The following is a 25,480-nucleotide window of genomic DNA, read 5'->3' on the forward strand; positions in this document are numbered from 1 at the left end:
AAAAATTCTTCTTGTTCGCATAAAAGTTTCCATCACCGGAATCTGAGCTGTCTGTAGACGAGTCCTCAGTAGAACTGTCAGTCTCTGGGCGAGATGTAGCCTTCTTTGCCTTTTTCTTGCCCTTTCCGAAGCTTTGCTTTTTACCTTTTCTGTCTTCTTCGCTCGAATCTGAAGAGCTAGAAGAACTGTCAGAAGAAGAAGAAGAACTAGGTACTCCTTCAAATCGAACACGCTTCTTCTGTTTCTTTGCCTTGTCAAAAGTCGATTGACGACCCAAATATCCCGGGAAGTCAGTACCTTTCTTCTGCTTTTTGCCGTGCTTTTTGTCTTTCTTTTGCACGTCGAAAAGCTGAGCAATCCGTGCATCAACCACGTTCTCCAGTTCCTTCTCCGTATATTTCTTGGAGGTAGAAGGTTTCTTGAGAGCGGGTTTCGGGAGTGGTGGTGTGGTTCTCTGCCACTCCATCTGTACCTCTTCCAAAGAGGTCTGGTTCATATATTTTGCCATCTTCGGATCCTTGGCAAAATTGAGCATCATCTTTGTTGCATCGCCAATTAATTGACGACGCTCCATCTCTCTTTGCTCCGCCTGAGTAGGCCGAGGCGGACCATACTCTCTGTCTGAATCTTCGTTGTGATCCCAGCCCGCATCTCCAAATGCAGAGGGAGTCGACTGATCATTGCCTGAAGCCATAGGTGCCGCGGAAAAAAAATTCGGGGATCGGATTTCCCGTAGAAGAGAAATCAACTGTGCTCTGATACCACTGTAACAGACTTGGACACTCCCAGGTTAAAATTCAGCGCCCTTTCTTCTTGAAGAGGCAAGTGCAAGAGAAATCGACACTTGGCGCATTTACAAGCATTTGCCCATTTCGGGTTCGCCACTTAAAAATATCCTGACCGGTTGCCCAGTTGACTTCGCGGCAGAGTTGTAAAATGTTCCCCTAGTGGAGGTAATGACGCGAACACATTTCTCGGCCCAAAATAGCAGTTTCCTAAATTTTAGGAGATGCTTACGTCGAGCTCCCACTGGTCTTCTGACCATCTATCCTCATTGGGACCGCATCCAAAAATGCAATGTGGCCCAATTATCGGATACTTTCAGTTGGTAGTCACACCTTGAAGTCAACTGGGCAGATTTTACTATCTTTACAGACCATCAGAGTTTGCGCTACTTCTTGTCATAGAAGCAGCTGTCGGAAAAGCAAATGCGGTGGGCGAACATCTTGTCACAGTTTCACTTCCAGATTGTCCATGTGCAGGGACAGAAGAATGTGGTGGCAGATGCTTTGTCTCGGAAACCGTTGGTTCTGGCTATTTCTGCGATACATCATAGGAGCTTCGAGGATATGGTCGACTAGTATGCCACAGATACAGATTTTGTTGACGTTTTCACACAGATATGGGATGGGGAGACAATAGCGGGATATTCCATTCGGGATGGCTACTTGATGAGAAAAACCATGTTGTGCGTTACACAGCCATTGAGGGAAAAGGTTATGACTGAATGCCACTGTCCACCTTTTACGGGTCACCGCGACATTGCTACCACCCTGAAAGGGGTAGAGAGATACTCCTTTTGGCCGAGACTCAAAAAGGATGTGGAAGAGTTTGTGCACACTTGCTTAGTATGCCAGAAGGTCAAGTTTGACAGGCAGAAAGCACAGGGATTGTTACAACCTTTACCATATCCACCCGCCCCTGGGAAAGTATTGCAATGGATTTCATTTTCGATCTCCGAGAACACGAGTGGTCACGATGGTATCTGGATTGTTATTGACAGATTTAGCAAACAGGCTCATTTAATTCTAGTGAAGAAGACAGTCAAGCCGGATCACTTAGCAAGACTATTTGTGGCCCAGATTTTCAGATTACATGGCATGCCTGAGACGATTGTTACAAGTTTGTTTTGGAAGGCAATTTGGGAGAACATTGGCACGCGGTTGCAGTTCTCGTTATCCTTCCATCCGCAGACTGACGGGCAATCTGAGATTGCCAATTCAGTGGTTCTAGATTTATTGAAGTCTTATATCTCGGATCCGAAGACTCAATGGGAAAAGTACTTACCTTTGGTGGAATTTGCCTACAATAACACGATACACTCTTCGACGGGGAAGGCACCATTTGAGATTGTTGAAGGTGTTGCAAAGGTTCCACCCTTCCTAAGAATCAAAGATAAGATTTTTAAAGCGGGTGAATATACGCGAGACTTAGATATTGTCACAAAACGGGAGCGTACACGAGCACTTAGAAATCTGAAAAATAAAATACTTTGCAAAAGGGAAAGAAGGGAGAAGATCGACACAGTATTGGGGACCAGAAGATGGGCTGGTCCCCCCCCCCCTCGTTAAGAGTATTCTTTGTTCAGGGAGAATTCTTATACAAGCACGAGAACCCGAGGAAACCCCTCCATTCTGTAATCTTAGACCCAAAGGTCGTGCTTTCCCGTAAAGGACTTGGGCGGGCGCAAGGCCGTTCCTTCCCGTAAGGGACTTAGGCGCGAAGCCGTACTTTCCCGTAAGGGACTTAGGCGTAAAGCCGTACTTCCCGTGAGGGGCTTTCCCGTAAGACGGGAGATTCCTGCAAAACAAACCACACAAAGCAACAATTCTCAATGCATATCAACACCTTATACCTGTCGCTCCTTGCTCGGAGAATCGACCTCCGTACTCAGTCGTCACGCGAACACTTGCAGTTTCCGTCGCCAGTCTCTGCTCCAAAATCCCAGCGCTAGTGCTTTCTGCTGTTTCCGGTCTGTTCCCAAAACTGAAACGCTGGCTACCCTTTTATAGGGTCTGGCACCCGACGGGAATAGAGCCGCAAAAGAAGGGTCCTGGCGCCCTAGAGAGAGGAGAGAGAGAGAGAGAGAGAGAGAGAGAGATCGCTGGTGTTGGCGCTTTTTAGAGAGAGGAGAGAGAGAGATCGCATATTTCCGCTTGCGTAGCCTATTAGCGCTGGCTTTTTTTGAAGGACTTGCTTTATTTTATTAATAAAGGCCTGGTCACTTAAAAAGTGACCGGCCACTTAATAAAATAAAGTGTGAACCTGTTCAAACTTTAAAAACTCACTTAGTTAATGAAAACAATGCTACACGGACACATTCCAGGCGTCCCCGGGTGCAGGACACGACACAGATGCAATGCAGACATAGACTCCTCGCGGAAAAACATCTGCCCTTCCGCGATTGTTCCTGTTTTTCGTAAAAAGCTTCATTGAACCCATCTTTATTCTTGTGCTTGCGTTCTTACGAGTATTTTCTTACTCAGTTCGGATTTCCTCCTTAGCCTACGGGATGCCCCCTTGCTAATGCACCCGTCACCCATCATGTGACGCATCAGGGGCACTTGTAACCCGGCCCTTTCCACCGAACTTACGGAAACTCCTTCGCGATGTTTACCGTCACCCATCAAATGACACATCAGAGTTGTCCGTTCTTGATGGCAGTTCCTGTAGCTACAATCTTTTAACAGTTCTTAGTGCACACAATAAAATATCCTAAAAAGAGATTAATCATTAAAAATAAGAAAATAGTCCAATTAGCAGCAGATATGGCTTTTGCCAAGGTTCGCGAGACTTTGCAGAAATCTCAAGAACAACAGAAAAAGGCAGCAGATCGCCAGCATCGCGAATTGAAATTGAAGAAGGATGATTGGGTGCTCTTACGTTTTGAGAAGGCACGCTTGAGAAAGAAAAAGGAAAAGGAGAGGCTTTTTCCAAAGCTTAGTATGCGATACTACGGACCTTTTTACATCACTGAAAAGATAAATGATGTCTCCTTCCGACTGAAACTGCCTGATACTTGGAGGATTCACAATGCATTTCATGCGAGTCTCTTGAAACCTTTTAGAGGTGATGTGCCTGATGATGGGGAGCCTGATGAGCAACCCGAAGTGGAAGAAAACGAGGAGATCCTTGTTCCTGAACAGATTTTGGCACATAAGGATACGAAGAAAGGTAAAGTCCGAAGGCGGTTCTTGGTTAAGTTAAAGAACTACCCTGCATTGGATGCGAAGTGAATGGAGGAGGAGGACCTAGCAGATACTCCTCAGATTGTGAAACTTTACCTCGATGCTTTTGGTTTAGCATAGTCTACTCCAAATGGAACCCAGAATTCAGCTTGGCCGGAGATCTGGTGCAGTGGGATGCACAAGAGGGGAGTTACTCCGCTCCTTTGTCAACAGATGCCTAGATTTTGATATTAAAGTCACTGATGTCTCTTTGAGCTTCAGGGATACTGAGAGCTGACAATATTCTGCTGGATGACTTTATGAAATGGAATTCATGATTAAGATACTAATTTGTTCTTGACTTCTTTTAAGTGCAGGAACTGATAGACGAAATGACTGCAGCATTTTGGTCTAATTGATCTCGAATAGACGTGGTTGCAATAGGGGTTAGTCAATCGGACATCGATGAGGTCCCGATTGGATCTAGTGCGATTGCTAGCTACATTGCCAAAAAATCAAGGTCTAAGATCCGAATGAATGTTGAATGTCCTGTGATGTCTAGTGATATCCTGTGATGTCGTGTGATGTGTGACTGTCGATTGGTACATGTGCTAGATGTGTGTTCCTAGTACGTAGGTACTAACAGTCACTGTCTACTAAGACGGTTCATGGCCTCTGCCTATTTTGCAGGCGTAATCGAGGGCGATTACGCCAACAAAACAGGCGTAATCACCCGTAACTTGCTTTCAAGAGGGAGGTATGTCACAAAGTGATGACGTGTCTCCCCGAGAGCATGTAGGAAACCCTAACCCTGACTGCTGCTGAAAACCCTAATTTTGGAAACCCTAACTCTAAAACCTGCAAACCCTAAAATCGGCCAAAAACCCTAAAAACAACAAAAACCCTAACCCTAACCCTAACCTTAACCCTAAAAGGGCAGCACGTTGAAACCTGGAAAAAGCGCTAACATGATGATGTGGCACCGTACAGATCTTTCCGGATTTTGCACTGGGATAAAGAAGCTTTTGCTCAACGCAAATTATGAGAGAAAGAGAGAGAATCTCTTGCTTTATTTTAAAAACTCAAGAGAGCTTGAGAGAGGAAAGAGCCTTTGCTTTTATTTTTAGGCTTTTGATTTGAAGCTTTTCGGGGCTCTGCTTTTGGCATCCCTTGTAAACATTAAATAAGTGGTTTGGGCTCCCACTCTTCAGAGCATCTGGACGCAGAGTCTGAGAGTGAGACCCGAACCACTCTTGTACTTTGAATTGATTAATACATAAAGAAATACCGAGAGGGGCGCCAGTCTTTGGGGCCAATATCTCTAGGCACGGAACTCTGCCGGGCCAGTGCAAATCTATTGTGAACTGTGAACTGTTTTGAAGTGGTTATTTGGTGCTGTCGTGATTGATTCTTGACTTGGAGTGTCCAAGTCTTTTACAGGTCGCGTATCCTTATCTTTCTTTCCTTGGAAACTCTTTCTCTTTCTACTTCCATTGTTAGAGGTCTGTTGGGTTCTCTGAGTCAAGATCTCATCACTAGGGGAAGTCAAATTTCCCGAATGTATCGCGACGCATGACCCATCAATTCGTGAATAGAATTTGACTTTTGTTCCAGGCAGTAGTCTCGGATCTTTATAGGGAGCCCGCAGCAAAACCGCTCAATCTGTTCCTTAAAAGAGACCTTCTTAGATGAAGAGGTTGGTAGAAAGAGTTCCAAAATCTCTCGCAATAAGCATCCAAAGAATCTCCCTTGGTCATCCGAAGATGATTCCAAGCGGTTCGTATATCTCGTTCATACTCCCGAGTCAGCCAAGAAGAAATAAAGAGCCTTTTGAATTTCAACCACTTCACTGGGGCTGCCTTCCTCAAAAGAAGAGTGGACCACCATGTTCGAGCATTTCCTTCGAAGAAAGATGTAGCCCTCTTACTCTTGGAGTGCTCTAAGTAGTGCCCTCCAGAGAAGGCTATGTCAAACTACTCAATGAAGGCCAAGGCCCTCGGAGCATCTCGGAACCCAGAAAAGGATTCAAATTTAATCGATTGTCCACCTTCTTTGAATTCTTTTATCTTCGAGGAGGCTGTGTAAAAATGCTTCTTCTTTGCATAAAACATATGTCAGAGGATGGCTCCTCTGTAGGACTGTCACCAGGAGGTGTATTTTCCTGTTGCCTTCCGTAAATAAGTATTAGATATATTTATTTTACTTTTACTTGTTTGTCCCAAAACCCTTGAAAAGGTGCAAGTGGACATTGCATGGCCAGTGTGAAACGGCTGCAGCCAAATGGGTTTCTCACATCAGGGATCTAGGTCGGTCAGACAGGGACTGCCCGGGCCAGTTAGCACTGAAGTTAGCACTGAATTCTGATGAGTATGGAAGCTCGTGTGCGCCAAACTGGAATTTGGGCCACTTGTCAAGTCACTGAAACTTTATAAGTTGAAAGGGGCCAGTAAATTAACCCACATTGTAGATGTTGGTCAAATGGTAGTCTTCAATGATGGTCAGGAGACCGATAGGGACGCCATGGAAGCATCTCCTAAAATTTAGAAAACTGCTATTTTTGACCGGAAAATGTGTTCGCGTCATTAGCTCTGGAATGACAAGGGGAACATTTTATTGCTCTGCTGCCAAGTCAACTGACGCACTAGTTGAGATATTTTTAGCAGGGAAAGCCCAAACTCGGAAACTGGGCGACGTGTCAGCCTGTGAGCGATTCTGCCACTCTGGGAGGCAAAAACGAGCTGCATATCAACAAAGGGGGCGCCATTTTCAGCCTCAGGTGGATTGTAGCTGGTACAGAAGCTATGGAATGCTTACCTTGCCCTCTATGCACAGTATGGTGACGGGAGTGATGCCCCGCACGCTACATACTGCTCTCTTTCTCCCCTACGTACAGTATGTTATGCCCCACTAGTGGGCTTCTCATTTGACCTATGTACAGTTCTGGGGGTTTATGCGCGTTTGCCAAGGCAAGAGCCTTCTGAACAGGAACCGGATTAGCTAATTGCTAATCCCCCACAGGCACGCACAATTCCATCACGAAAGATTGCGAGTTTGGAGAGTTTTCTCGCGTGAAAACTCGTCCAATTCACAGAGGAACTGTCCCATTGCGTGCAGGAGCCCTTGGGACACGCGTAGGCTCCACTAAAAACGATCCGAAACAGGGAATTACAGCCTGCTGTGTTTTTCTGCAGGTTTAGGGTTTCGCACCTAAACTGCAAGGGAACATCGGGGGAGCCTCGTGAGAGCCTTGGGATGCGTGTACAGGCTTTTGGGCTCCCGGCAGTGAAAAACAGAGAATTACAGCTCGTTGAATTTCTGTGACAGCTCACCAAAAAGCTTCCAAATATCGAGGGAATCCGTCCTAGACAGGTGTTTTTGACCTACAGGGGTTTTTGCGCCGTTATGCTGTCGAAATCCGGTCGAAAACTTGCGTTTTCAGCCCTCGCCAGGTTTGGACAGCTTTGTGAAAGCTTGTGCTAAGTGGTCGGATCGTCTACCTTAATTTGAATAAAGAAATACCGAAAGGGGCGCCAATCTTTGGGGCCTACAGGGTGTCGGTCTCGTGTGCGCAGTGACATTCTAGTCGCTGGACACAACTGTGCTCTCTTCCCTTCTCAGTGCTCTGTGTAAAGTTAACAAGTAATTGAAATAGTACCGCCCTCTACGTTGTATAGGCCGGTTATATGGTCCCATCGACGGGATAGTCACTTTTTCTTCAAAAAGTGCAGCGTGGATTGTTGTGGGTGAAAGCAACACAGAGCTTGTCGATATGGCAGAGAAGAGAGACCAAGTACCTGAAGAGGGATCTTCCTCACATAGCACAGAGAAAATTCCTTCAACTCTTCAAGAAGAGGATAGGTTGTTTAGAACTCAACTGCGTTGTTGCATGGACATGTTTCAGCAGTTGGCTAACAACCCAAGGATGCAGGAATTCTTACAGGCTCCGACACAGGGTTTTCAGCCTCCTACACAGGGCATGACTGAGCCGTTGCAGGAAAAGGAGATTTCCAATGCGCAGAGGACTCATGATGCTCGAGGGAAAGCCCATGTGGTTGAGCAACTAGCGGTGTCCAATGATCCAAAGCAACTTGCTTTAGCTGGACAGGAACCGTTTGTGAATGGTCAAGGGAGCAATGAACAGGCTATGCGTCAGACCCTTCCATTACCTAATACTTATCCTGGTTATTTTGGAGGTGGTTCAGTGTTTCAAGCTATGGCTGGATCTTCCACAGGTTATATGCCAGGGAATGTGTTCGGGACAATGCAAACAGGCATGGGTAACCCTATGTACGCGAACATGGGTGTCCAACCAGGTTTTCAGGGTGCCTATGGCTAGTTTCGAGTGCCTGGAACACAATTTGGTATGGCTGGTTTTTCGCAGCCATACGTACAAAATGCAGATATGACAGGGAAAACAGTTGATGCGAGTGCTGGAATGAACACTCATGGAGCACCACTGCTACAGGCACCTGTTTATGATAATGTGGCTCCTTTGAGTCATCCTAAGGATTACAAGGAAGGTGGTGTCACAAAGTGATGACGTGGCGGACAGCAGAAACCCTAATTTCTGCCAGAAACCCTAAAATTCCTGCAAGCCCTAATTTTTGCCAAAAACCCTAAATTCCGGAAATCGCGGAGGCGGATTTTTTTTTTTTTTTTTTTTTTTTTAATAATAATAAAATTTTGGAAAATGATGAGCGACGCGAATTTTGCTTTTGCTTTTTTTTATTAAAAAAAAGAGAAAAGACTCTCTAAGAGAGAGAGAGAACTGATGCTTTTGATTTTAAAAGCTTTTGGGGCTCTGCTTTTGGGCATCCCTTGTAACCTTTAAATTAGTGGTGAGGGCCTCACTTCTCAGAGCATCTGGACGCAGAGTCTGAGAGTGAAACCCTAACCGCTCTCTTGTACTTTGATGATTGATTAATACAAAAAGAAATACCGAAAGGGGCGCCAGTCTTTGGGGCCAATATCTCTAGGCACGGAACTCCGTCGGGCCAGTGCAAATCTATTGTGATCTGTGAATTGTTTTGAAGTGGTTATTTGGTGCTGTCGCGGTTGATTCTTGACTTGGAGTGTCCAAGTTTGTTACAGTGGTATCAGAGCACGGCCGATTTCTCTTCTACGGGAAATACGATCCCCGAATTTTTTTTTTCCGCGGCACCTATGGCTTCAGGCAATGATCAGTCGACTCCCTCTGCATCTGGAGATGCGGGCTGGGATCACAACGAAGATTCAAACAGAGAGTATGGCCCGCCTCGGCCTACTCAGGCGGAGCAAACAGAGATGGAGCGTCGTCAATTGATTGGCGATGCAACAAAGATGATGCTCAATTTTGCCAAGGACCCGAAGATGGTAAAATATATGAACCAGACCTCTTTGAAAGAGGTACAGATGGAGTGGCAGAGAACCACAACACCACTCCCGAAACCCGCTCTCAAGAAACCTTCTACCTCCAAGAAATATACGGAGAAGGAACTGGAGAACGTGGTTGATGCACGGATTGCTCAGCTTTTCGACGTGCAAAAGAAAGGCAAAAAGCACGGCAAAAAGCACGGCAAAAAGCAAAAGAAAGGCACTGACTTCCCGGGATATTTGGGTCGTCAGTCGACATTCGACAAAGCAAAGAAACGGAAGAAGCGTGTTCGATTTGAAGGAGTACCCAGTTCTTCTTCTTCTTCTTCTGACAGTTCTTCTAGCTCCTCGGATTAGAGCGAAGAAGACAGAAAAAAAGCAAAAAGCGAAGCAAGACACAAAGCTTCGGAACGGGCAAGAAAAAGGCAAAGAAGGCTACATCTCGCCCAGAGACTGACAGTTCTACTGAGGACTCGTCTACAGACAGCTCAGATTCCGATGACGGAAAGTTTTATGCGAACAAGAAGAATTTTTACAAAGCCAACCAGTATGACTTTCTCAAAGATAACAGCAAGAAAGTCCGAGAGTTTAAGGAAGGTGGCCACTCGATCAAGTTTGATACTTTTCAGGATACTCAGATGCTTCGAAGGCTTTGTCTCTTATACAGCAGTTGACATCGCTTTCGCGGGAGGACGCTATTCAGAGCACTCCAAGATTCGGAGAGCTGCCTCTTACTCTGAGGGGAATGCTCGTACTTGGTGGTCCACGCTTCTATTAAGCAAGACTGTGCCAGTTACATGGCTGAAATTCAAGAGGCTTTTTATTTCTTCTTGGTTGACTCAAGAGTTTGAGCGAGATATACGAGCTGCTTGGAACCATCTCCGGATGACCAAGAGCGATACAGTGAATTCTTATTGTGAAAGATTCTGGAGCTCTTTTCTACCCGCCTCTTCATTCAAGAAGATCTCGTTCAGAGAACAAATTGAGCGGTTTACCTTGGGTCTACCTACAGAGATCCGAGATCACTGCTTGGAACAGAAGTCAGCTTCTATTCAGGAGTTGATGAGTCATGCGAAGCGGGGCTTTGCCATTCACTCTGGCAGTCTGACCTACCCCACAGATGAGGCCATGACACAACGAGCCAAACAGACTTCTGGGAATGAAAGTAGAATGAAAAAGAGCAACCCAGAGAAAAAAAAAGGGATGCACGACCCAAGCTTACTCCTGAGGAGAGAGCTCGCTTCATCAGAGAGGGGAAGTGCTTTGGATGCGGGAAACATGGACATATTTCCGCAAAGTGCCATGATAAGGCACAGAAAGAACAGAATGATAAAGACGACGACAGGTCTGAGAGTTCGAGAGCAGCTGAGGAATGTGGCAGAAAAGGCAGATAGAAAAGCAGAACTGGTACCACATGGCGTGGGACTTGCACCGAATCAAATGAATGAAAGTACAAACTTTGCCGTTTTTTTTTGGGGCAAAGTGAAGGATCAAGAAGCTCTTTTGAAGGAGCCAAGGCCAACTTCTTTTCACTTGGAATTGGCGGCTCGATTTGGAACTGCGCCCGACAGACTGACGCCACTGGCGGAGGTAGTCGACTGGCACCCAGATGGGATGTTGCCATTACACCGAGCATTGGCAAACTTCGTTTGCAATGACAGGGGTGTTCAGGGCACGTGAGTGACGTTCTACTCGGGATCCCTTGGTACCACAAGAACTACGCCGTGGTTGACTACCGGGCCGAGAAAGCGACTTTGATAAATGAAGGGCTTAGAGATTGTACTTGATGAACTTCAGTTTTCTTACTCATTCTTTTGGGAGAACTGAACCATGGATAAAAGTTGAATATGTTTTGACCTGAAGAAAAGAACGCCAATATTTTTTTTTTCTCCACGCTCATGCCGATTGCTTTTGAGAGGGCCTGAAGATCATACCATTGATCTGATATCTGGAAGCACACCACCGAATCGGCCACCTTATTGTGTGAGCCGAGTACAGAATGAAAAGATTATGAACTCAGTGAAAGACCTCTTGGAAAAGGGTCTTGTCCAGCTTAGTACTTCACCGTATTGCTCTCCAGTATTGTTGATTTTGAAGAAAGACAGATCTTGGAGAATGTGCATCGATTATAGCACTCTCAACGAAATCACCATCAAGAACAGATTTCCGATTCCTAGGATCGATGATATACTCGACAGGTTACAGGGATCTTCGTGCTTTAGCAGGATTGACTTGAAGAGTGGATATCATCAGATCAGGATAGCGCCAAGAGATGTCTACAAGACAGCTTTTCGGACGACTTTTGGGTTATTTGAGTTTTTGGTGATGCCTTTTGGCTTAACCAATGCTCCTGCGACATTTAACCGGATGATGGACAGGATTTTTCGAGAGTACAGGCTATTTGTTGGCACTTTCTTTGACGACATCATTGTTTTCTCGAAGAATGAGGCAGAACACAGAGATCATCTGCTTCAAGTCTTTTAGGCATTACGAGATCACACGCTAGTGATTAATGCAAAGAAAAGTGATTTTTTTCCTACCATGGATACACTTTTTGGGACACATTGTGTCAGCAACACAACAGGAGTGCAAATGGACCCGGCCAAGATAGAGACTATCCGTGATTGGCCCGATTTGAGGAATGTCCATGAAGTTAGAAGCTTCTTGGGACTATGTTCATACTACAGGCGGTTCATACGAAAGTTTGCAGAGGTTGCTTCCCCTTTGCATATCTTGACACAGAAAGGAGTACCTTTTTCGTGGGGACCCACAGAGGTGACTGCCTTTCAGACATTGAAAGAGAAATTGACTACGGGACCTATTTTGACTTTGCCGGACTTGCAGAAGTCATTCGAAATATATTGTGATGCTTGTGGTCGTAGTCTGGGTGCGGTCTTGATGCAAGAAGGCCATGTCATAGCTTACGAGAGCCGTTTGTTCTCTAGGCCGGAGATGACAGCACAGATTTATGAGAAAGAGCTTTTGGCGGTTATCCATGCTCTTACTCAGTGGCGGCATTACCTACTCGGAGCGGATTTTATTGTCTTTACAGACCATCAAAGTTTGCGCTACTTCTTGTCACAGAAGCAGCTTATCGGAAAAGCAGATGCGGTGGGCGAACATCTTGTCACAGTTTCACTTCCAGATTGTCCATGTGCAGGGACAGAAGAATGTGGTGGCAGATGCTTTGTCTCGGAAACCGTTGGTTCTGGCTATTTCCGCGATACATCATAGGAGCTTCGAGGATATGGTCGATCAGTGTGCCACAGATACAGATTTTGCAGATATTTTCACACGGATACGGGATGGGGAGACAGTAGCTGGATACTCCCTTCGGGAAGGCTACTTGATGAAAAAGACTATGTTGTGCGTTACACAGCCGTTGAGGGAAAAGGTTATGACTGATTGCCACTGTCCACCTTTTACGGGTCACCGCAGCATTGCTACCACCATGAAAGGGGTAGAGAGAGATTTCTTTTGGCGGAGACTGAAGAAGGATGTGGAAGAGTTTGTGCGCAGTTGCTTGGTATGCTAGAAGGTCAAGTTTGACAGGCATAAGGCACAGGGATTGTTACAGCCTTTACCCATACCCACCCACCCGCCCCTGGGAAAATATTGAAATGGATTTCATTTTTTTTTATCTCCCGAGAATACAGAATGATCACGATGATTTTCCGATTACATGGCACGCCTGAGACGATTGTCTCCGACAGAGACCCCAGATTTATGAGTTTGTTTTGGAAAGCAATTTGGGAGAACATTGGCACGCAGTTGCAGTTCTCGTCATCATTCCACTTGCAGACTGACGGGCAATTTGAGATTGTCAATTCAGTGATTTTAGATTTATTGAAGTCTTGTATCTCGGATCAGAAGACTCAATGGGAAAAGAACTTACCTTTGGTGGAATTTGCCTACAATAACACGATACACTCTTCGACGGGGAAGATGCCATGTGAGATTGTTGAAACTGCTGCGAAGGTTCCATCCTTCCTGAGCACGAAAAATTAGAAATTTGAAGCGGATGAATATTCGCGAGATTTGGATACGGCTTTTGCCAAGGTTCGCGAGACTTTGCAGGAGTCTCAAGAACGAGAGAAAAAAGGCAGCGGATCGCCATCGTCGCGACTGGAAACTGAAGGAGGATGATTGGGTGCTCTTACTTTTGAGAAGGCACGCCTAAGAAAGAAACAGGGAAAGGAGAGGCTTTTTCCAAAGCTTAGTATGTGATACTACGGACCTTTCCAGATTACTGACAAGATAAATGATGTCTCCTTCCGATTGGATCTGCCAGATACTTGGAGGATTCATAATGCATTGCATGTGAGTCTCTTGAACCCTGTTAAGGGTGATGTGCCTGATGATGGGGAGCCTGATGAGCAACCCGAAGTGGAAGAAAACGAGGAGATCCTTGTTCCTGAACAGATTTTGGCACATAATGATACGAAGAAAGGTAAAGTCCGAAGGCGGTTCTTGGTTAAGTTCAAGAACTTTCCTGCATTTGATGCGAAGTGGATGGAGGAGGAGGACCTAGCAGATACTCCTCGGATTGTGAAACTTTACCTCGATGTTTTGGTTTAGCATAGTCTACTCCAAACGGAACCCAGAAACTCAGCTTGGCCGAAGATCTGGTGCAGTGGGATGCACAAGAGGGGAGTCGCTCCACTCCTTTGTCAACAGATGCCTCGATTTTGATACTAAAGTCACTGATGTCTCTTTGAGCTTCAGGGATACTGAGAGCTGACAGTATTCTGCTGGATGACTTTATGAAATGGAATTCCTGATTATGATACTGATTTGTTCTTGACTTCTTGTGAGTGCAGGAACTGATAGCCGAAATGACTGCAGCATTTTGGTCTGATTGATCTCGAATAGACATGGTTGCAATAGGGGTTAGTCAATCGGACATCGATGAGGTCCCGATTGGACCTAGATGTGATTGCTATCTACATTGCCGATAAATCATGGTCTAAGATCCGAATGAATGTTGAATGTCATGTGATGTCCTGTGATGTCTGGTGATGTCCTGTGATGTCGTGTGATGTGACTGTCGATTTTGTACATGTGCTAGATGTGTGTTCCTAGTACGTAGGTACTAACAGTCAGTGTCTGCTAAGACGGTTTATGGCTTTTGTCGATTTTGCAGGCGTAATCGCGGTCGATTACAATGCTTTCAAGAGGGGGGTATGTCACAAAGTGACGACGTGGCGGACAGCAGAAACCCTAATTTCTGCCAGAAACCCTAAAATTCCTGCAAACCCTAATTTTTGCCAAAAACCCTAAATTCCGAAAATCGCGGAGGCGGATTTTTTTTTTATTTTTTTTTATTTTTTTTTTATAATAAAATTTTGGAAAATGATGAGCGACGCGAATTTTGCTTTTGCTTTTTTTTATTAAAAAAAAGAGAAAAGACTCTCTAAGAGAGAGAGAGAACTGATGCTTTTGATTTTAAAAGCTTTTGGGGCTCTGCTTTTGGGCATCCCTTGTAACCTTTAAATTAGTGGTGAGGGCCTCACTTCTCAGAGCATCTGGACGCAGAGTCTGAGAGTGAAACCCTAACCGCTCTCTTGTACTTTGATGATTGATTAATACAGAAAGAAATACCGAAAGGGGCGCCAGTCTTTGGGGCCAATATCTCTAGGCACGGAACTCCGCCGGGCCAGTGCAAATCTATTGTGATCTGTGAATTGTTTTGAAGTGGTTATTTGGTGCTGTCGCGGTTGATTCTTGACTTGGAGTGTCCAAGTTTGTTACAGGTGGGCAGGGAGTGAAGTTTGAAACTTTCAGAGGAACTGAGGACCAATTAAAGGCTTTGACCTTTATACAACAGTTCGATGCAGCTTATGCTGGAGACAACTTCATGGAATCTTCAAAGATACGCAAGGCTGCCACTTTCTTGAAAGGGAATGCGCTTCAATGGTGGACCGCATTGTTGAACCAAGGTCAAGCCCCAACAACGTGGGTCCAATTCAAACAACTTTTTGCGCCTGCATGGTTGACAAACACTTTTGAAGTGGATGTGATGACAGAATGGCACGAGTTGAATGCTAAATAGTGTGCGGATCTGAAAGAGTACAATAAACGGTTTTGGGCCGCACTGTTGCCAGTCACCTCTTACAGGTTTGTGCCTTCAGAACAAATTGAGAAGTACTGTTGCGGATTGCCCAAGAAGATCAGGGACTATTGCACAAAGACTACTGTCATGAATATGTTTCAGTTGATAGAGAATGCAAGAGTGGCCAACAATCTGTCGAAGGGAGATTCCGATGGATTTAATAGCCACAAGAAAGGGGCCCAGGGCAAACAGTTTTCAGCCAAGGGCAATGTTGCAGCAAAGCCTTCTGAGTCTCCCACAAAGAAGCCCTCCACTGAAGAAGCTGATACGTCCAAGAAGCAGTCTAAATCTTCTTCGGAACGAGGACAAGGACAAAAAAGGCATTTTTCTGGCAAAACTTTTCAAGAAAGGAAAGCTCTTAGGGAGGCCAAGAAATGCTACATTTGTGAACAGGAAGGACACTTTGCAAATGAGTGCCCACAGAAGAAGTCACAGGATAAGGATGACAAGTCAGACCATAAAGGGAAGAAGCCAAAGCCGAGTGCAGGACTTGTTCCAGATTTGGTTGGAGATCAGCCAAACACAGATGCCACGGAGCTGTGCAGAGCTTGGGGCAAAGTTAGGGACCAGACAATGCTGGTTTTCTTTGATCCAGGAGCCCGTGCAAATTTCATATCATCAGAATTGGCATCAAAGTTGGGCATTCGTGCAGAGGAGATGGGTATGACAGGCGAAGCAGGTTTGGCATGCCCAAGACATTCAGAGCCTGTTACTCCCATTCTGGGAAAGCTTCGTCTCCACATTCAGAGCTATGTGGATGCGGAAGAATTTCATATTATGCCGCTTGAGGGCTATGATGTGTTATTGGGTATCCCATGGTGTTACAGGTTGCATGCTATGGTGGATACTTACAACAAAAAGATTACCCTTGTACATAGAGGAAAGACTCATGTCCTTGATGTAAAGCTTAAAGGCGAGTCTGTTCCAGTTGTTTCTGCTTCTGCTATTTCATCTGTAATAAAGAATCATCTTTCTGCGTACTTGATCTTTGCAAAAGAAGTACCTCAAGTTGTATCTAATTTGTCTACCTTAGATAAAGACAGGTCAACTTTTTTGAGTGGTTTCGGTGATTGTTTTTCGGACTCTTTGCCAGGGGAGTTACCTCCTGAGAGACCTGAGGATCATACTATAGATCTTGTGCCAGGTTCTAGTCCACCGAATAGACCACCATACAGGGTTAGTGCAGCCCAGCAGAAAGAGATTATGGGTCAGGTCAACGAGCTTTTAGAGAAGGGGCTGATTCAGCCCAGTTCATCCCCTTTTTGTTCGCCTGTACTCTTAGTGCAGAAGAAGGATGGTTCATGGCGCATGTGCATTGACTATCGCGCCTTGAATAAGAATACCATCAAGAACAGGTTCCCCATACCGAGGATAGATGACATTCTTGATCGGCTTGAGGGAGCGTCATTGTTTACAAGAATAGACCTAAAAGAGCGGGTATCATCAGATACGCATTAGACCAGAAGATGTCCATAAGACTGCGTTCGGGACAACATTTGGTCTCTATGAGTTTCTTGTCATGCCATTTGGTCTCACAAATGCTCTTGCCATATTTAATAGAATGATGGACAGAATTTTTAGACCACATAGAAACTTCGTGGGTACCTTCTTTGATGACATGATTGTCTACTCAAAGTCTGAAGAGGAGCATAGGGATCACTTGACCGCAGTTTTCAATGAGCTACGCAAGAATAGGCTACTCATTAATGCGAAGAAAAGTGAGTTCTTTTTGCAAGAGATTCACTTCCTTGGGCACATTGTTTCAAAGGATGGGGTACGCATGGATCCCGCTAAAGTGGAAGCAATTAGATCATGGCCAGACTTGAAGTCCGTACATGACATTCGAAGCTTTCTAGGCTTATGTTCCTATTACAGGAGGTTCATCCGAAATTTTGCTGAGATTGCTTCTCCACTCCATGCACTGCAAGGAAAAGGAGTTACTTTCAAGTGGACAGCCAAGGAAATTTTAGCGTTCAAACACTTGAAAGAGAAGCTGACTTCAGATCCGGTAATTATTTTGCCAGATCTTTCTAAACCTTTTGTGGTTCAATGTGATTCGTGTGGCCATAGTCTTGGTGCAGTTTTAATGCAGAATGGCCGAGTAGTCGCATATGAGAGCAGAATTCTTTTGAAGACTGAAAGGAACTTGCAAGTCTATGAGAAAGAATTGCTGGCAGTAATTCATGCTCTCACTAGTTGGAAACACTATCTGCTGGGGGCTGATTTTGTTGTCCAAACGGATCATCAAACCTTACGATATTTTCTCACACAGACGAAGTTGTCTGAGAAACACATGCGATCGGCAAACATCTTGTCAATGTTCCATTTTCAGATTGTGCATGTGCAAGGGAAAAAGAACGTGGTGGCTGATGCGTTGTCACGAAAGCCCCAAATTTCAGCAGTGTCAATTCCGTACCATTGTGAACTAGACGAAATGAAGACACAATATGCTGAAGATTCAGATTTTGCAAGGATCTATGACCAGCTTATTGATGGGCAACATCATGAGCACTATATGCTTAAGAATGACTTTCTCATGATGCATGGAAAGTTATACGTTACTAAACAGTTACGGCCAAAGATTTTGATGGAAAGTCATGCTCCACCTTATGCTGGGCATCGTGGAATTGATGCGACAGTGAAAGGGGTTGAGGCATTCTTCTATTGGCCAGCTTTGCGTCAAGATGTTGACACATTTGTAAGATCATGCTTAGTATGCCAAAAAGTCAAATTTGACAGACAAAAGCAACCGGGATTGTTGCAGCCATTGCCGATCCCTGATAGGCCATGGGAAAGTATAGCAATGGACTTTATCTTTGATCTTCCAAGGACGCAAACAGGAAATGATGGGATTTGGACTATCATTTGTAGGTTCAGTAAGCAGGCCCATTTCATTCCTGTTAGGAAGAAGATAAAGCCCGAACACATGGTCAAGATATTCATGAGCAATATCTTTAAATATCATGGGATGCCTCAGTCAATTGTCAGTGACAGGGATCCACGTATGACGAGTCTTTTCTCGAAGGCGTTGTTTGAGAACATGGGCACTACGCTCAAGTTCTCTTCTTCGTTTCATCCGCAAACTGATGGACAGTCGGAAGAGGCAAATTCTACTGTCTTGGACCTACTCAAATGTTATGTCTCAGAACATAAGGCAACTTGGAAACACCATCTCCCATTGGTTGAATATGCTTACAATAACACTGTGCATACGTCAACAGGTAAGGCACCATTTGAGATAGTGGAAGGAGGAAAGAAAGTCCCACCCATTTTGCAGACTAAGGACAAGATATTTGAGGCAGACAAGTATGTGCAAGATATGGATGAAACATACAGGAAGATAAAGATTGCTCTTGAGAAGACTCAGGCTAAGCAAAAGAAAGCTGCTGATCGTCACCGTTGTGAACTTGTATTTTCACTTGGTGATTGGGTACTTTTGCGCTTTGAAAAGGCCAGGTTAAGGAAAAGGAAAGGCAAGGAACGCTTGTTTCCTAAGCTCAGTATGCGATATTATGGTGCTTTTCAGATTTCAAAAAAGATCAGCGATGTAGCTTACAGGTTAAAGCTACCAGAAGGCTGGAAAATACACAATGCTTTTCATGTCAGCCTTCTAAGGCCCTTTGTTGGTGATGTGCCAGAGAATATGCTTGATGAGGAACAACCCGAAGTGGAAGAATTGGATGAAATCCTTGTTCTTGAACAAATATTGGCACATAACGAAAGAAAGGTTAGAGGAAAGGTTGCAAGACGCTATTTGGTGAAATTCAAGAACTATCCATCATTAGATGCCAAATGGATGGAAGAGTCTGAATTGCTTGATTCACCTCAGCTATTGCAATTGTATCTTGAAGCCTTTCAAATGGAACCCACAGTGACTTGATGCAGCCTTTTTGGAGCAAGGCAAGAGCATGGTTCATGATGCTCAAGAGAGTAGTTAAGCAATTGTATCTACTGATCTTTCCATACAGAATTTAGCTAGAGAAGTTTGTGCTCAAGAGTACACTAGAAGACTTCTATGCTTGATATATGTGTCGTAGCCAGGTTGGTGGGATTGTTTAATCGTCTCCGGAAGCATGTATATCTTGGATTTCCCATCATAGAATATATGTGATATCAAGAGATATCTGCATGTATTATTGGCATGCAAGCAAGGTCGCTTGCAGTATTTCAAGGGTGGGGTGTGTCACCAGGAGGTGTATTTTCCTGTTGCCTTCCGTAAATAAGTATTAGATATATTTATTTTATTTTTACTTGTTTGTCCCAAAACCCTTGAAAAGGTGCAAGTGGACATTGCATGGCCAGTGTGAAACGGCTGCAGCCAAATGGGTTTCTCACATCGGGGATCTAGGTCGGTCAGACAGGGACTGCCCGGGCCAGTTAGCACTGAAGTTAGCACTGAATTCTGATGAGTATGGAAGCTCGTGTGCGCCAAACTGGAATTTGGGCCACTCGTCAAGTCACTGAAACTTTATAAGTTGAAAGGGGCCAGTAAATTAACCCACATTGTAGATGTTGGTCAAATGGTAGTCTTCAATGATGGTCAGGAGACCGATAGGGACGCCATGGAAGCATCTCCTAAAATTTAAAAAACTGCTATTTTTGACCGGAAAATGTATTCGCGTCATTACCTCTGGAATGACAAGGGGAACATTTTATTGCTCTGCTGCCAAGTCAACTGACGCACCAGTTGAGATATTTTTAGCAGGGAAAGCCCAAACTCGGAAACTGGGCGACGTGTCAGCCTGTGAGCGATTCTGCCACTCTGGGAGGCAAAAACGAGCTGCATATCAACAAAGGTAGCGCCATTTTCAGCCTCAGGTGGATTGTAGCTGGTAGAGAAGCTATGGAATGCTTACCTTGTCCTCTATGCACACTATGGTGACGGGAGTGATGCCCCGCACGCTACATACTGCACTCTTTCTCCCCTACGTACAGTATGTTATGCCCCACTAGTGGGCTTCTCATTTGACCTACGTACAGTTCTGGGGGTTTATGCGTGTTTGCCAAGGCAAGAGCCTTCTGAACAGGAACCGGATTAGCTAATTGCTAATCCCCCACAGGCACGCACAATTCCATCACGAAAGATTGCGAGTTTGGAGAGTTTTCTCGCGTGAAAACTCGTCCAATTCACAGAGGAACTGTCCCATTGCGTGCAGGAGCCCTTGGGACACGCGTAGGCGTGTTCGCTCCACTAAAAACGATCCGAAACAGGGAATTACAGCCTGCTGTGTTTTTCTGCAGGTTTAGGGTTTCGCACCTAAACTGCAAGGGAACATCGGGGGAGCCTCGTGAGAGCCTTGGGATGCATGTACAGGCTTTTGGGCTCCCGGCAGTGAAAAACAGAGAATTACAGCTCGCTGAATTTCTGTGACAGCTCACCAAAAAGCTTCCAGATATCGAGGGAATCTGTCCTAGACAGGTGTTTTTGACCTACAGGGGTTTTGCGCCGTTATGCTGTCGAAATCCGGTCGAAAACTTGCGTTTTCAGCCCTCGCCAGGTTTGGACAGCTTTGTGAAAGCTTGTGCTAAGTGGTCGGATCGTCTACCTTAATTTGAATAAAGAAATACCGAAAGGGGCACCAATCTTTGGGGCCTACAGGGTGTCGGTCTCGTGTGCGCAGTGACATTCTAGTCGCTGGACGCAACTGTGTTCTCTTCCCTTCTCAGTGCTCTGTGTAAAGTTAACAGGTAATTGAAATAGTACCGCCCTCTACGTTGTATAGGCCGGTTATAAGGACTGTCAGAAACTAGACAAAATCTGAGTTTCTTTGAATTTTCTTGCCCTTTTCGAAGCTTTGCTTTTCGCTTCTCTTTTTGCCTTTTGTGTCCTCCTCGCTCGAGTCAGAAGAGCTAGAAGAACTGTCAGAAGAAGAAGAAGAAGAAGAAGAAGAACTGGGTAGTCCTTCAAATCGTACACGCTTCTTCTGCTTTCTTGCAGATGCAAAAGAAGATTGACAGCCCAAATAACCAGGGTAGTCACTCCCCTTCTACCACCTCCTATAATTCTTGCTCTGTAAACATCCTCAAAGCAAGAGGTTTCTTGATTGCTGGTTTGATGGGTGGTTCTGTGGCTTTTTGCCACCGAGTGTGCGCTTCTGCGATGGATTGTTGAGACAAAAATTTTGCAAACTGAGGATCCTTGAACCTTCGCAAATTTAATCGTCTGCTTTGTGCACTCGTCAACCTACTGTCAACGTTCCATCACTTGAATTTCGTACTGAGTAGGCCAAGGTGGCCCGTACTCTTCCTCTGTTAAATCATCAAAATCTTCTTCGTGACCTCCCACATTAGCAGATGCAGAAGAAGTCGAATAATTCTTGTTGGAATCCATAAAAGTCACGAAAAAGGATTGGATTTCCCAGTAAAAGAGACATCAGTGACGCCCTGATACCACTGTAACAATCTTGGACACCCCAAGTCTAGATTCTACCGCGAAAAAGCACAGATTCACTTTAAAACGGTTCACAAAAGGCGACGGTCCGGCATAGTTCCGTGCCAAGAGGTATTGGCCTCAAAGACTGGCGCCCCTTTCAATATTTCTTTTTATATTAATCTGTGTGCAAAGTACAAGGGAGTCTGCGGGAACTTACACTCAAACTCTGCGTCCAGATGCTCTGAGTAATGAGGGCCCACAGACATATTCTTACAAGGGATGCCCAAAAGCAGAGCCCCAAAATCTCAAACTCAAAAGCATTATGCCCAAAAGCTGGCCACATAATTTGCAGAAAATCGTATGGACTGCCACGTCATCAGCCACATTAGCCTGTCGGCGTTTTTTCCGGGCTACTGCCACGTCAGCGAGGTGTGTGTGTATCCGGGGGCCTGCCACATCACCAGTTTGTGACACCAGCGCCGCGAATAGCTAGGAGAGAGAGTCCATCAACTTAAATCCCCAAATTGTAGACCACCATGATCAGCAAAGAAATCTGGGAAGGATAGAAAGTAGATATAGAATTTGAGTTGAAGAAGGAGCTTCACCCACTATACCCTTTCTCGTAATCACGACAATAAGCTGAAGACACATCTCAACCAATAAGTTCTGCTACACCGAACTTTGGATAGTGCACATTCATAGTACCAATATACCTACCAGATTTCATGAAGTATCAGTTGCAATTAGCACTCCTCCTTCCCACCAATCCAATCAGTCCAGGATCAGACATGACCTCTACCTGCTTTGTCCTACCATGATGACCTTGCTAGATGCTCGCAAGAAGCACACCACCACCTAACTCGCCCAGGAAGGAGGACAAATCCTCCAAGGCGAAAGACGAACTTCTTGTGAGGAACAAGGATTCAGAGAATGATTTGGATTCAATTTCTGACTTTGCGGCAATTGTTTCGGTCACAGTGGCTAAGGTGGTTCCAATCGAGGTGTCCTTCTAATCTTGTTAACGCTTTCCATATACTCCAGCCAAAGAGCATACCTTTATAGTATATACAAAGGTCTACATGCTAAATTTCTATCATAAACTCCGGAGCAACAGGACAGACTCATCCATAACAAAGCCTAGCACTAAGGAAACATAGCAAATAGAAAAAATTATGACAACAAAAGAGTAGTTAATTGGGTTTGTTGCATGATGCAATACCGATGTGCAAGGCTACTAGATGGAAGCATGCTTACTAATGCGACTAACACTAGACTTAAGATTCATGCAAGTAGCATGTATAGAAACAAAAAGAGAAGAAATAAACTATGCAAACCTAATTCTACCTAGCACCAATGCGTGAGTAATTACAAAGGCTTGTCTTTTATCCAATGTAGATCTAAGCGATAAATGCATGCATAAACTTAACTTGTTGTCTCCACGGTGTGTTCTTGTTGTATGTTGATTTAGATAATCAAGATTGCGGACTAATGGAATACTTTGCCCTAACTGTGGGCGCCCTCTTGCCCTTGGTCGGCTTGGCAAATCCTTACTTCTAAATAATGAACAATGGGCCCCTAACACCCTTTCTATAAATTTGGGGTGTTTCAATCTCAGCCATAAATTATAAAAAAGTGATTTAAAAAAAAACCATTGAAAACGTCCACATTGCCTGTCCCACCCATTTGTTCATGTCCTGGGCACCTTCTAGCACTTGCAGAGCTACCAAATAGGTGCCGTATTCTTCCGCGAGATTCGATCTTGATTCAGCTGAAATAAACAAGAATGCTTACATGGCATCTTGAAAGAAGTGCACATGACACATAAGTAGCGTTGGATAAATGTCTCCAATATCAACGTTTTATATATGTCCTTTTTCTGGACATTTCCCATGAACATTTTTGTAAAGTAACATGGAACCCTTCATATCGTAACAAGGAAATGGAAATGGAAATGGCCAAAGAAATTGGATTACCAGGTAGTTTCTAGTGATGTTTTACGCATTACCAGCTAGGCCTAGAATTTGACGGTTGCAATGCCCTTCTAGAGGCATTTGACTCTTCAGCGAAGCATGCACAGTTTCATCCTTTGAAAGAATGGCTAGGTACACTTAGTATGCCCTTCCGCAATGCCCTCTTTGTATATCCACACAAAGAAAAAGGCTAGGTACTCTTATATTTACCACAAAGAAAAAGGCTCAAAAATGTTGCCCTCCAAATGAACATCTAGGGGCAGCCTTCAAATTCGAGGGCTGAATTATGCAGCAATTACTTATATCGAAACAACAACACACAACATTTCCACAAAAGATATCCACGATACAATTTTATCCAAAAAGATTCATAAAGGTTCAAAGGACAGATTAAGCAACTGTAAATAGTCTGGACCTACCTAAGCAAAGTACATGATGTGCTTGTCTATTCTGATGCCACGCTTGAGAAAGTTGGCAGAACAGCACTCGTCGTTATCCAGCCAGCGAGGTTTATTATAGTTGTTGATGTGGATGTGGATCCCTTTAGGATTCATGATAAGGTTGCACCATGCTGGAGGCGACTCAAGCTCAAAGCTGGTTCCCTTGGGGAACTCATCCCACAATGAAGCACCGCGTGGGAGGCCTCTTGAGATGAGCTCGTTGAAAGCATCTGCTAATTGTTCTGTTAAGCACGCCATGATGATCCGTCGCTCCCCAGTCTCGACTGCAGGGCATGGAATGTTGCGCACACGCCATCGCTTCAGCTCCTTCTTCTTCTGAGGCCATGCACGACCCCAGAAACACTGGACTTCATTTGTAAGAGCAATAAAGTTACCAGCCTGGAAGGCATCGCACATTCTGGACAAGCTGTATGCTGGGGTATCCAAGAAATAGTGGAGGTAGAACTGCATGCTGTCGATTATGCCTGTGACTGGTATTCCAGTGTATCTGCTCTTGTCTGGCCCTGGGATGCCCAGCACGGCACGCAACCTATTCTCCATGGCTTCCCTTAAAAGAATTGATGTCAGCAAACCTGCCTGTTCTGAGACTCTCTTTCTCTCTCTCTCTCTCTCTCTCTCTCTCTCTCCAAGGAAGGGAAGAAGGAGAACACAGCGGCCTCGAGATGGAAATTTACCTCGGAGAGTTCTACGAATCACACGATTCCTCGCGTTAATTTTTGGGAAAACTACCAAAATACCCCTCTAATTTGAGGAAATTCCCAAAATACCCCTCTAATTTCAAAAATTCCCAAAATACCCTTGTATCTATTTTTGTTGGAATGTTCAAGATTTTCTAATCTTCATTCGTTTTTGACATTTGAGATCCATTTTTGAGTGCTCAGCATGTAATTTGTCACCAGTTACGATCGCAAAAAAGGCAATTATGTCTAAAACTAATGAAGCAATTCATCTCCAAAGCCTACGTAACCAACTCAAATTGTAGTTTTAGCATCTTGTACGATAGACAATCACTCTTCTTGTGAAGACCTACAAAAAAAATTATTTTTCAAGAAATTTAGTCTCACAACCAGGGGTATTTTGGGAATTTTGGAAAATTTGAAGGGCATTTTGGGAATTTATGACAAAATATCAGGGGCATTTTGGGAATTTTTGAAATTTGAGGGGTATTTTGGGAATTTCCTCAAATAAGAAGGGTATTTTGGTAATTTCCCCTTAATTTTTTGTCATCTAGATTGTTTTTAAAGGCTGTAATTTGTTCCGTCACA

At 44.6% G+C, this 25,480-nt stretch overlaps 1 protein-coding gene across 1 annotated transcript; it reads right to left on the bottom strand.

Moving 5' to 3' along the window:
- Positions 1–24,079: 24,079 nt before the first annotated feature.
- LOC147429150 (uncharacterized) lies at positions 24,080–24,898 on the bottom strand. Its single transcript, XM_086495309.1, has one exon. The coding sequence runs from the start codon at positions 24,753–24,755 to the stop codon at positions 24,174–24,176; it is 582 nt and encodes a 193-aa protein (XP_086351435.1). The 5' UTR covers positions 24,756–24,898; the 3' UTR covers positions 24,080–24,173.
- Between the last annotated feature and the right edge of the window lie 582 nt (positions 24,899–25,480).

The sequence above is a fragment of the Adiantum capillus-veneris genome, chromosome 22 (genome assembly GCF_014529385.1).
Source record: "Adiantum capillus-veneris isolate H3 chromosome 22, ASM1452938v2, whole genome shotgun sequence".
NCBI lineage: Eukaryota > Viridiplantae > Streptophyta > Polypodiopsida > Polypodiales > Pteridaceae > Adiantum > Adiantum capillus-veneris.